This window comes from Citrus clementina, unplaced genomic scaffold (assembly GCF_000493195.1).
Source record: "Citrus clementina cultivar Clemenules unplaced genomic scaffold, Citrus_clementina_v1.0 scaffold_3, whole genome shotgun sequence".
NCBI classification, from domain to species: domain Eukaryota; kingdom Viridiplantae; phylum Streptophyta; class Magnoliopsida; order Sapindales; family Rutaceae; genus Citrus; species Citrus x clementina.
In genome coordinates, this window is record NW_006262339.1 from 40735435 (window position 1) to 40746966 (window position 11532).

Below are 11532 nucleotides of genomic sequence, written 5' to 3' on the forward strand. Positions count from 1 at the left end.
CTCAAGATATTAACAAACAAACCCTTAGTTAATACTAGTCAATTACATTAGGGTTATTTATACTCTAAATATTACTTTGAACACGCTATTACTCTACATACTCATACTCTAATTATAAAAAATTAAGTTTTACTTTATACACTTTTTAAAGTTCCAAATATATGCTTACTTGAACTATTTAAGTTACTTAACTTTATTTACTTAAAACATTAATAAAATTATTTAGCGCACTAATTTTAAAAGATTTAACAAATATTTACAACAATATAATTAAGTCCAGTTGTAAACAAATTATTTAACACAATTTTAGTTATTAATTTTTTTGTTTATTTATGTTCAATATTGAATTTGCACCTAGAATAACTTGCAATGAGAATAATAAAAAACAATTCCATAAATACGACTAAAAAAAGAAAAAGAATAAGAATAAGAAGACGAAGAGATGAAGAACATGAAGAAGAAGGATCAAAGCCCAAAAAAAAGTTTTTTTACAATATTTTTGTTTCATTTTACTTTTTTAAAATAAAAAAGTATCACACATAATTCATAGTCAAAATTTTTCTCAAAATTGATTTCCTCATTGTTCGTCTAAATATTAATTAAGATGTTGGAAATAAAATTTTTAGGGTTTAAGGTATAAGAATTATAAATTGAATAATGAGTGTGCAATATGGATATTCAAAGTAATTATATAATATTGACTTATAATAAATTATTCTTAATAATAATTTATATTATGAGTGTTTTTGTAATACATATTTTTAATAAAATTTGAGAATTTAGAGTAATTTTTAAAGTGCAAATAACCTCACTCTTTCAATAATTTAACCTTAATTTAAAAAGAATTATTCAATCTTATAATAAAATTCAAATTGATCGGTCAATTAAGCTAAATAAATGATGTCGGGTAATCAGATTGATTCTGCAAACAAATTAACAATTTATATATATGTTAAATTAACATTAAACAATAAATCAGTGTTGACATATAAATTTTAATTGAATTAATTAAAAATTTAAAAATCAAGAGTCTCAATCCAAATCAACCTTTGACATTGAACCATTTACACAAATTTAATTGAAGTTGAAACAAGCCTCCCTAGTCCCTACCAAGTATAGGGCGAAGACCATTCGGCTTCTTATATGGCAACATGTGATTGCTTGATTAGAGCTCTATAAATGTCAAAATGACAAAACATACCCTCTTCTTTGTCCAATCGAGTTCCACAGTGACCACTGACCGAATCAAGCCACAGGCCACAGCCGCCGGAGACGTGGCAACAAACAAAGATCCACAACGAATTGGTCCAATGATATTTGAGTCCGTCCGTTTTATGTTTTAACAAATAAAGGACACACTCCACAATTTAAAACTTGTCACCGACATAAATATTGTAGGATGGCACAATATAAAAAATTATCAATAATGTTAGGATTTTTAATATTTGAATCTCAACTTAAATCTTAATGTTATGTGTCTCTCGTTTATTAGATGATGTATTTTATAATTAGTAAAATTATTTAATTATCATTCAATGAATGAATGTCATACCAGTTGGAATTTAAATTAGAACTTAAATATTGAGATACCTATCATTATTCAAAAATTATGTGTCATATTGTTAGCATGAGAGCCTAATGAGAATATACTCCAAGCATAGGTACAATTACCTCAACCTTATTTACACTTTTAATCTATTTCTATATATATTACAAAATAAATTTACACCTACTTAATTATTGAAGAAAACTAAGAGTTTTTATAACTGTAAAGAGTGGCAATATTTCTCAAATTTACATCTATTTCTCAATATTTTACTGAGAGGGTGGGTTATCACTAGACTATGACCTACGTGGCAATATATTATTCTTGAATGAGGATCAATTTAGTCGTTTGAATGACAATTTTTTGATTTGTATCCTATTTAATGTAAATAGAACAATCACGTCATTGCTTGAGAAAATCAAAACGTCTAGGGAGTGGAATGTTATTTTTCAAACAAATGCACGTAGTGGTTCGTATATAACTAACAAGTGTACGCCAGTTTCTGCTAGGAAAATAATAAAGTCCAAACCGAAGAAGAAGAAGAAAAATCAGAGAAAATAACTGAAAATAACGACAAAAGAGAAGCAAACACATGTACTTAAATTCCCTTTTCTTCTCAGAAACAAACCCAGTTTGCTAATTCTCTCTTATTCTTTCATTGTCTTTTTCTTTATTTTTTTTATTTTATTTATGGCCAACCCAGAAGTTGAAGAAACAGAGTCATGTGTTAGAAAGGCTGTAGAGTTGAAGAAAGAGTTGCAGAGACTGGTGAAGGCAATTCTTGATGAAGATGATTATGGAGGTTTACAAGTCACTAATGAGGCCTTAAGAGTCTTGTCTTGCTTGAAAGATTTGAAGTTGAAAAAATCCCATTCTTTTAAAGGTGGTGCTGCTGGTGATGATCATCTTCTGGGTTTGCCTTATGAGTTCAGGTGTCCTATTTCTGGAGAGATTATGACTGATCCTGTTGTCTTGGCTAATGGTCAGGTTAGTGCTTCAATTTACTTTATTGTTTATTTTAGCATCTGGGTGTCTCTGTAATTGCATAGATGGGATGAATTTAGTTCTTGTTCGTTTATGTGTGCAATACTTGTGAGTTTTGGGTTAATATTTCTATTTTGGTTCTTGGAGTTTACTGTCTTTTGATGTTTGGGATATAGCAAAGTTGTTTCCTTGGAGTGTTGTCAGCCTGAGCCCTTAGGTGTCTCAATTTTGAAGCATTAAGAAAGTTGTTTGGTTGATTGAATTTAAGCCACTATTTTATTGGTACTTAGCCAAACTTGGATATGAAATTTGGTTGTTTGGTAGGACTTCTAACACTTGGTTCATGGTTTGTGTGTGGCTTTTCAAATGGTGGTAGAAAAGACGTATTAAAAATATTATGACAAGCCGGGCCAGTTTAATCTTTCTTGCAAGAAATTTATAATGGATGGTCTGTTCTATGGAAATAAAACTTTGCTCTTATGTATGAAAGATATATAAAGAATCTTGTTTCAGACGTATCTTCTAGAGGCATAAATAAATATGTAGCCTGCAAAAGAGAAATCTTCCGGTGTTATTGATGCTAATATAATATCTGTGAAATCAGGCGTGGTACTTATTGAGGAATTTTTATTTTCTTGTATCTGGTGAATCTTTCTTGTCTAATCTCTTGATGATCAGTAAATTGACAGCATTACTCATATGAGTTCTTAATTTGTGCTGGATTTGCAGACTTTTGATCGCCCTTGCATCCAGAGATGGCTAGACGAAGGGAACCGAACATGCCCTCAAACCCGACAAGTTCTCTCTCATACAGTTCTTATTCCTAATCACTTGGTACGAGAAATGATTTCACAATGGTGCAAAGAGCATGGCATTGAGCTGCCAAAGCCCATTAAGGATACAGATGAGGATGTTGTGACTGATGCCAGCAGAAGCCATTTAAATTCACTGCTTGAGAAGATGTCTTCTTCCCTCTCTGATCAGAAAGAAGCAGCAAAAGAGCTTCGGTTGCTAACGAAAGAAGGATGCCATCGTTTCGGGCACTTTTTGGTGAGTCTACTGATGCCATTCCCCTATTGTTAAGTCCACTGTCACCTGGCAGAGCTGATACTGATCCTGGTCTCCTAGAGGATTTAATCACAACAATACTGAACCTCTCAATTCATGATGAAAATAAGAGACTAGTTGCTGAGAATCCATTGGCAATCCCTCTGCTAATTGACTCCGTACGAACTGGAACCATTGAAACAAGAAGAAATGCTGCTGCTGCACTCTTCTCATTATCAGCCCTAGATTCTAACAAGCTCATTATTGGAAAATTGGGTGCCATGACTCCGTTAATTGATCTTCTGGAGGAAGGGCATCCATTAGCCATGAAGGATGTTGCCTCAGCAATCTTCAGTCTTTGTATTCTCCTTGAGAATAAAAGGAGGGCTGTCCATGCAGGGGCAGTCAGGGTAATACTCAGAAAAATCATGGAAAATTCACTTGTTGATGAGTTGTTGGCTATTCTTGCAATGCTTTCTTCCCACCAAGATGCAATCGAGGAAATAGGGGAACTAGGTGCCATACCCTGCTTGCTCAGGATCATAAGGGAGAGCACTTGTGAACGCAACAAAGAAAATTGTGCTGCTATTCTGTACAATATCTGCTTTACTGATCGGACCCGAACGAGGGAAATTATGGAGGAGGAAAATGCTAATGGCACGCTTTCTAGACTTGCAGAGAATGGGACTTCAAGGGCCAAGAGAAAGGCCAATGGCATCCTTGAGAGGCTTAATAAAGCTGCTTTAATTGTGCATACAGCATGATGAAATAAATCCCTTCCTTCAGTAACCACCCATTGTAAATACTCTTACCTTGCTCCAAAGTGTACACAGTGTTGTGAGGTCATTACCTGTAAAAACGTTGCAAATTTTGTACACATTCCTTCATTCATAACAGGAAAGTTTTGATCCAGCACTTCACTAGCCTACAGATGTAGAAAAGATAGTGTACTTTTTACCTTCAACGATCATGAATGAAACTCTAATAGAGGTATGTTTTGCATTCTTGCTTATCTGTCTGTCAATTAATCATCGTTTTTCTTTTCTCTGGCTTCATGCCTAGTTTGCATCAGAACATGCCCTGTGTTAACCTCACATCTGATTGAAATTGTGATATTTGCATAGCCACCAAAGGGCCCATTGAATGAAACTGTTTAAGGCTGGTGAGTGCAGTTGTAGGGTCTCCTTCAATTCTCCCACTAAGCTAGTGTCGGCACCATATTACAAAAATTTTCTTAATAAATAGTAAGTGGATTAAATTTTACAATATGTGTATGTCACCAACAAATTTGGTCTAACCAATAGCTAGTTGATGTGGAAATCCAGTTTGAACATGATGTGCTGACTAGTAATCCCATCACCTGCCCTTTTTCCAGGACTGCTATTTAAGTTAAAAATGCAGCAATCAATATGAATTTACAAATCAAAAAGTGGGTTGAATTTGCATTTTATAAATTCTCATCTTGTTCATTTTCAAACAAACTTTAATTCTCATCTTCTTTTTGAAAAATGCTTGATAGCAAGCTACACCATACAGTCCCTGAAATCATGGCCTGTTAAAGAGTTGCCCACCAATAGTGGTTCATTGAAGCAAACTTCAATAGTCTTAGGTGGCACTTTGACAAGTTACCCTTTAATCTTCTCATATTAAAGCCCGAGTCACTCTTTGTTGGATTAGCTGAATATTTTATTCTTTTTAATTTTTAATTTTTGTTTCTTTGCTGCCATGCTTTGCATCACTAGTCATGCTCCCCTGTAATCTATAAGTTGGTTACTAAACCACTGTCATTAAGTTTGTAAAATATACGAAACATAATGCACTCATTTTGCTGACCACCTCAATTTTGAACGAACTCTGGATTAAATTCTGGAGAATAATTGGATTCTAGTGTTGGAAAATTAGGTCTGTGTACGAAGGAAAGATATCGAAATAACTAAAGACAACTTTTGCACCGGCCATTATTGAGTCTAAATTTTTTGAATGGACGTGTATGGTATGGAGTGTAGTAACTGGGCACGTGTCATTTGTATTTATCGAACTATTTTTGTTTTTGGTATGAAGTCGTTCGCGTAAAGCGGGGAAGTTGAAATATTTTTCCTCGGGAAAGGAATCAAAAAGTGCCTTTTTTGGATAGCGATGTGAATAATTCAAATTCAGAACCAATGGATCTGCTTTTTGGTTCCATTATCTTTACAGCTTTCCCTAATTACCCAAAAATTGGACTTTGGTAAAGCGATTGCCGGCTAAACAAAACCAAAAATAAAAAATAAATCAATAAATAAACGGACCAATGTGATAATTGTTTGTTATATTATGTGTGCATAACAACACCTGTTGGATTGTGATAGCCCGAACGATCATTGAAATGGTGATGTAAAGTTTGTGAAAGAATTATTTGTTAAAAATGGTGGAAACTAATCCTTTGACCCAAAGCTTCTTGTCCTAACCCACAAAGTATTCATTAATTCTAAGTTCATGGGATTTTGTGAAATGTGAATGGCCTAGGTCTCATATGTATGGGCAGTATATATGTTGTTTTATTTGTTACAATCTTTATTATCAGTAACCAATTATTAACTTAAGTGACTGTAAACGGTTATACAAATGCAAATTTTAATGAAAAAAAATTAAGAAACAAGAGCACAAGTAGTTAAGTACCATCTGTTTTCACTGTAGTAGCAATATCGTACACAATGCGGTTCCCAAAAAAGAAAAAAAAATGCATAGATAATACAACTGCCATTGCTGCATTTTTCCTCTCCCATTTTAAAGAAACCCAACAGAGAAGCTCCAATCTCAAGAGCCACAAGCAGGAACAAGGCATGAAAAGAATCCGGGCATTTTCTTCTGCATGAGAAAATAGGAGAATGCTAAGGATAGATTTGGACACCATCAAAAGATACAAAATTAAATCAATAATATGTCACAAATCAAGTCAAGTTTGTACGCCTGAGATTAGGCCGGGAGAGGGCCAGGCCAGCTAGCCCCAAGCATAGTATTAGCCCACATGGGCCGAGCAATTAAGACCCTAATTTTGCGCCAATTTATAAGATCAAAAAACTTCAACCCCAGTCCATCTGCCGGGTATCAAGGATAGATTTTCGAGTTTATCTCAACAATTTATGGACGGATCAGAATTTTTGAGCTCTCATGACTTTTACCCATGTGAATTTGTAATTTGCGAAAAGTTCAAGAGAGAATTATATAATGTAATCATTAAAAAAAAAATAGAATAGACTTTCGTGGCATTTGGACAGTGGACACGTAACCTAGATGGTGCTGGTGGTACAAAATTTTCTACTTTCTCGTCATAAATGACTTTGTCTTTTGACCCATTAGAGTCATCGAGTCTCAGGGCCCCAACTGCTGCAAGTTAATAATTTCAACCCCAATTGCCAAATTTTTCAAAATCAAGAAACATTGGGCTAGATGGGAAAGACTAAGTCATGCCAAGATACGAGGGGGACTAGGCTTCAGAGAATTTTCATGTTTCAACCAAGCCCTTATTGCAAAGCAGGGGTGGAGAATCCTGCATAATCCCGAGTCTTTAATGGCACAGATTTTGAAGGCAAAATACTTCAAGCACTCTAGCTTTATGGAAGCAAAGCTGGGGTCCAATCCATCTTATGTGTGGAGGAGTATTCTGTGGGGTAGGCAAGTGTTGCATAAAGGCTTAAGATGGAGGATAGGAGATGGGAAGCAAGTAAAAATTTCTGGAAACAATTGGGTAAAAAATTTTGAGATCCCTAGAGCAAACCCACACCCCAGCTTATCAATGGAGGCTGTGGTGGCTGAGTTAATTGATGGAAGCAACAAGTGGAGGGAAGACTTGATTGGGCAGTCTTTTTCAAAGGAAACTGCTGAACGAATATTGAGAACTCCACTGCCAAAAACTCCAAGACCAGATAAGCTGGTATGGCACTTTGATAAACATGGAATCTACTCGGTTAAAAGTGGTTACCAGTTGGCAGTGAAGTTAAAATCCCCAGATAGGCCAAGTTGCTCAGACATATCCAAAACAATGTGGAAGGTTATCTGGGTAAATGACATTCCAGAGAAGGTAAAAATTTTTATGTGGAGGGCTGCTCAAAATGTGCTACCAACGGTAGAAAATCTATGGAAGAGGAAAATTGTACAGGATCCAGTGTGTCAGAGATGCTGTAGGATGAGCGAAGATGTGTTCCATGCTCTGGTGGGGTGTAGTTTTGCTCGGAAAGTGTGGAAGCTGACAGATTTTTATGAAGAGATTAAGGGGTTGGCTCATCAGGATATGTTAAGTGTGCTGCAAGAGTTAGCAATGATGAGGGGGAAGAAAGACATTGAACAAATAATTGCAGTTTGCTGGGCAATATGGCACTCGAGGAATTGCTTTGTTTTTGAAGGAAAGATGGAAGATCCTCTGTATTCAGCTACAAGAGCAGAAGCCGTTGTGGAGTCATATAGGAGGATAAATCCTGGAAAAAATAATGCTTTGGCTGGGCAGCAACAAAATGGGCAGCAAGTTTGGAAGCCTCCTCTACCTGGCTGTTTCAAAGTAAATGTAGATGCGGCTACAAATTTATCTAAGCAAAGGGGAGGGATTGGGGCTGTGGTCAGAGATTCCAGAGGAGATTGTGTAGCTGCAGCAGCCCAGAGAACTACCCTTAAAGGTAATGTTGCAGACATGGAGGCTGAAGCTGTGCTACTAGGCATCCAAGTAGCGAGGAAAGCAAATTGTGCCCATTTTGTTATTGAATCAGACTCTAAAGAAGTTGTGGAGCTTGTTCTGAAAAGGAAGAGCAGCTTAGCTGAAATATCATGGAACATAGAAGAAATTCAGGAATGTTTAAAAGGGCAGAGCACGACATCTATTTTTTTTGTGCCAAGAAGGTGTAATGTCATGGCTCATAACTTGGCAAAAGTTGCTTTAGATTGTGTAGACCCTGTCCTCTGGATAGGAAATTGCCCAGTTCCCGCTGGAGATATTTTTCTCCAGCTTTAATCTTTGGAAAGGCTTACTTTCTTTCAAAAAAAAAAAAAAAAAGAAACGTCCATAGACTTTCTTTTACTCGGCTTCAAGAATTCCACATTCCCATAAACCTAATTGTTTGAAAATGCGGATGGAAAACTAATAAAAACCCATCATGCGAATGAATTGCTAGTTTTTTTTGGGGCCCTACCCAATCAATTATACAAATTAATTAATAACTTATGTCATGCCGTGCCCATGCTAAGTTAGTAACTTATGTCCACCTAAGAGTGGTGATAAAATATTTATAAGTGTTTTCTTTTCTTTTTGATTGTCAAATAATCTTTAAGTTACTCACTACTCAGCAGCAGCCTTTAAATAATTATATAATATATAATTAATTAAATAAATACACAAAAACAAAAGAAAGAAAGCTTACCCGCTTGGAAGAGTGGAGAAGCTCAGGAGGGATTTTGTAGAGATCTTCATCCACGGCTTTAGCTGGCCTAGCTCGAACTGTAGTCGACGTAACGACGTCGTGTTGAGGATGCAGCTTCTTCTTATTAACATCATTATTATTAAAATTTTGCTGTAATGATTGCGGCCTCCTCGGCGGTTCCGTCACGTCACATACCTTCTTCACTTGCCTTCTTTGCACTTCCTTGACATTCGCCCCTCGCTTATCCCTCACTCTTGTCTACGAAATTCACCCAAATTCAACATCAAAACCCGCAACTTCATTATTGCATTCACATTTAACTTTTATTTTGATAAAAAAAATAAAAATTCCAGAGGTGTGGTAAAGCTTAAACTACGTAAAATTTAATTGTACACTAATGTCATAAAATTTTATATGATTTTAAGGTTCCGCTATTCTGCAACCGGTGTTACGTAAACAAGATAATGTGAAAAACTACTACATTGTTAAAAAGAAAAATTTTATTAGGGTAAAAAAAAGATACCTTTCGAGGGGGAGCAACAGCAACAGCAGCATGATAACGAGAAGGTTTGTGCAAATGACGATGATCATCAACTGCATACAAGTCACCACCAGCAGCAGTGGTCGGATTACGAACGTACGGATCAGATTCACCAGAAGAAGAACTGTATCTTAACAAGCCTGCTTGTCTTGCACACTCAAAATACTGAGTTATTGGCGTGTCATTTGCGTAATCCCAGTTTCCGAATGCGGGTATGTGTATTTGCCCACTCCTTTTACAATTTTCCTGTAAAGGCTTTTTTTTTTTTTTAACAAGAAGAAAATAAACTAAATCAATAAAAACAAACGAAGAAATTAAATAAATGATGTATTGATTGCAACTAAGTTTATGCTTAGCTCACCCTCAACCTTCAAAAAGAGAGAGAGAGAGAGAGAACTTACATCCATATTTTGTGTTTCGTCTTGGTGACGGTAGCAGCAGAAGATGAATCCAAGAGCCCAAGACAAGGGGATATAAGAGAAAAGTTTTGAGTGCTTTTTAAGTAAAAAGGGGGGAAAGTATGGGGGGGTTCTCAACTCAAGACGGGAGTTAAATTGTGGTAGTAAAAGCTGAGAGAGAGAATCTAGGAAGAAAGATACTTGAGCTGCTGCTGCTCAGCTTCTATTAATGGGAAACAGTGAGTGATATTAAAAGAAGGCAGAGTACAAAATACAAAAAGGAAACAAGAGAGAAAGTGATGAGAAACCAAGCGACTGTGGTCTGTTTGATTTTCGTCAACTTTTTCTGATTTATTATTATTATATGCTGCTTTTGCTGCCATTTTCAACTCTAACCCAGAAGTGCCCCTTTTTTAAAAAAACATTAAAATGAGGAAAAAGGGCCTTTGTTTTTGCTTGATTCACGCGGCTCAAATGGGTCCCATATGTTCTGGGTTTTCACATTGATTTGGGTGCTCTTTTAACTGTTACAGAAAGTGGGTTTGGTTGTGATTGTGAAAGTGAAAGTATGACCAAATTGACTTTTTTTTTTATATATAATCTTTTTTAAATGTTATCATGAAAACTGAAAGCTTTGGAACTGTATAATGTATATATAATAATGGCTTTGGTAATGGGTTGGGGCCTGGGGGTACTACTGTTGGCCTTTGATGCTTCCACAGAAAGGCACTGTAGGTTGAAAAGGGCAAAAGCAGATGGAAGTGCTTTTTCGGAAGCAACTGTCAGCTAAAGTTAAATCAGTGAATTCTCTGCTCATTTTACAATCGTTGGGATTTTGTTTACCTTAGGAGATGGGTTAGATGATAGGGTAACAAACGTTATAGAGTTAGAAGAAGTTAGATTTAATCAAACGACTAAGATTTACTGAATAATAATAAAAGAATTATAGGAAATTAAAAAAATATTATCAAATAAAAGTACAGATATTGTTATTGTTATAGTAATATTGTAGCATATAAAACGATAATATTATTTATATTGTAGTGTTATAATTTTTATTTTCTTACAGTCTTACTGCCGCTGTTCAAATAGCATTTAATATATTAAATTTGATAATGAATTTTGTTCCGTTTGGCTTTATCGGCTTTGTGGTCAGTATTTTAAGGTACAGTTTACCAGCTATTTTAATATTATATGATTATATATGTGATGTGAGTACCATTTAGTTAAAATAATAAAATTTTGTTATATTAAAAATAAAAAGATATGAAATTTTAAATACTGCTCACATGACTTAAAAATTAAAAAAAAAAAATTGAGTTGCCGTTGGACTAATAATTACAAAACATATGTGATACGATCACATACATCTGGCCAGATTAGTTTCGATTGAAAAAATGAAAGAAAAAGACATTTTTTGCAAACATGAATGCTCAAATTTTTATTGTCTTTATTATCTGAATATTGTAATTCGACCGTCGATCTAGAGGAACAGCAAATCTGCAAGGTGATTGCCAAACCTCGTGGAGTGATATGTGGTGGCGGATTTTGACTTTGAAAATAAATCTAAAGCTTTTGGAGATTGTGATTTGTGAATGCCCGTGGCCTGACCACCGCCTGCCACATGTA

At 35.3% G+C, this 11532-nt stretch overlaps 1 protein-coding gene and 1 pseudogene across 2 annotated transcripts; one reads left to right on the forward strand and one right to left on the reverse strand.

The window, feature by feature from the left end:
- The first annotated feature begins 2093 nt into the window (after positions 1-2093).
- LOC18046361 lies at positions 2094-4581 on the forward strand (annotated as a pseudogene).
- Positions 4582-6227: 1646 nt separating this feature from the next.
- Positions 6228-10233, reverse strand: LOC18046362. 2 transcript variants are annotated; one of them, XM_006443252.2, is made up of 4 exons: positions 9907-10233; positions 9488-9760; positions 8965-9222; positions 6228-6424 (listed from the first exon to the last, which is right to left on the reverse strand). In XM_006443252.2, the coding sequence occupies exons 1-4, from the start codon at positions 9910-9912 to the stop codon at positions 6374-6376; spliced, it is 588 nt and encodes a 195-aa protein (XP_006443315.1). In that variant the 5' UTR covers positions 9913-10233; the 3' UTR covers positions 6228-6373. The 2 variants fall into 2 exon arrangements, with proteins under 2 accessions (XP_006443315.1, XP_024045680.1); XM_024189912.1 differs by having other exon boundaries at positions 9488-9751; positions 9907-9919.
- Between the last annotated feature and the right edge of the window lie 1299 nt (positions 10234-11532).

Coding starts and splice junctions, on each gene's coding strand:
- LOC18046362 (XM_006443252.2), bottom strand. Junction 9,223..9,487: donor CTGTTGCTCCCCCTCGAAAG/GTATCTTTTTTT, acceptor TGAATTTCGTAG/ACAAGAGTGAGGGATAAGCG. Junction 6,425..8,964: donor TTCTCCACTCTTCCAAGCGG/GTAAGCTTTCTT, acceptor TTTCTCATGCAG/AAGAAAATGCCCGGATTCTT.